At 53.4% G+C, this 837-nt stretch overlaps 1 protein-coding gene across 1 annotated transcript in view; it reads right to left on the minus strand.

Moving 5' to 3' along the window:
- LOC112457963 (protein CROWDED NUCLEI 2-like) overlaps nt 1–743 on the minus strand; it is a gene marked incomplete at its 3' end in the record, with an annotated part of 1,546 nt that extends 803 nt beyond the window's left edge. The window contains exon 1 of the mRNA XM_025021307.1: nt 45–743. Within this exon, the coding sequence (XP_024877075.1) occupies nt 45–743 (699 nt within the window). The remainder of the gene's footprint in view (nt 1–44) is intronic.
- Nucleotides 744–837: the final 94 nt, after the last annotated feature.

An 837-nucleotide genomic window follows, 5' to 3' on the forward strand; every position in this document is an offset into this window, starting at 1 on the left:
GGGCCCCGGTGGTCCTCTTTCATCTCCTCGTCTTGAGGAGTCACCGTCGGCGTGGGCGCCTCTTCGCCCTCGTCCTCTTCCTCTGATGGAAGGGGAGAGGTTGATGAAGGAGAGGTGGACAACATCGTCCTTCTCCTCTTCCTTGTCACCATTTCTCGGCTCCGCCTCCTATCTTGCTGAACCTTTCCTCTCTCCCCTTTCTGGAGTTCCTCCTTCAGCCAGTCTAATTGACTTTTCATTTCTGTCATCGTTTGCTGTTGTGCCGACAACTCTTTTCTCATGCTGTCGTTCTCCTCCGTCACAGTTTTTACTGTTTTCTCCAACTCGGCTGATCTCTGCCGGAGTCTCTCAATTTCCGCCTCTCTCTCGTGGACATCTTCGTGTCCGTCCCTCCTCGCGATCAGGTGCGTCAGTGCTGCCGAGATCGTCGCGGCCGCATTTTTCAAGGCGCCTTGGTGCTCCCCCTTGAGGTTGCTGGATTTCTCCAGTACTCTGTCCAATTTCTCCACCGACTCTACAATGTAGCTCGGTAGAGCCTCGGTCGGAGCATTTTCCAGCTCTTTCTTCAACCTCAGTTCCATGGCCTTCCTACTTTGCGACTGGTTGACCTGGCCTATGCTTTCCTTCAGGTTTCTCAACTCGAGGGCCTCTGCGATGAGATGATCCTTCGCCTCCTTCAATCTATTAATGTAGATCTCGAAGGTCGTAGGAGCTCTCCCTTGTCCCTCCTCCTTCCACGCCATGGAGATGTTTGGGCATTCAGCCCCGAGCACCTGCTGGAGTGTATCTTGGGAATGCCCAAGATATTTTCTGAGGAGCCCTCTGAACTCGGATATT

This window comes from Temnothorax curvispinosus, unplaced genomic scaffold (assembly GCF_003070985.1).
Source record: "Temnothorax curvispinosus isolate PA1 unplaced genomic scaffold, ASM307098v1 QBEX01008521.1, whole genome shotgun sequence".
Lineage (NCBI taxonomy): Eukaryota > Metazoa > Arthropoda > Insecta > Hymenoptera > Formicidae > Temnothorax > Temnothorax curvispinosus.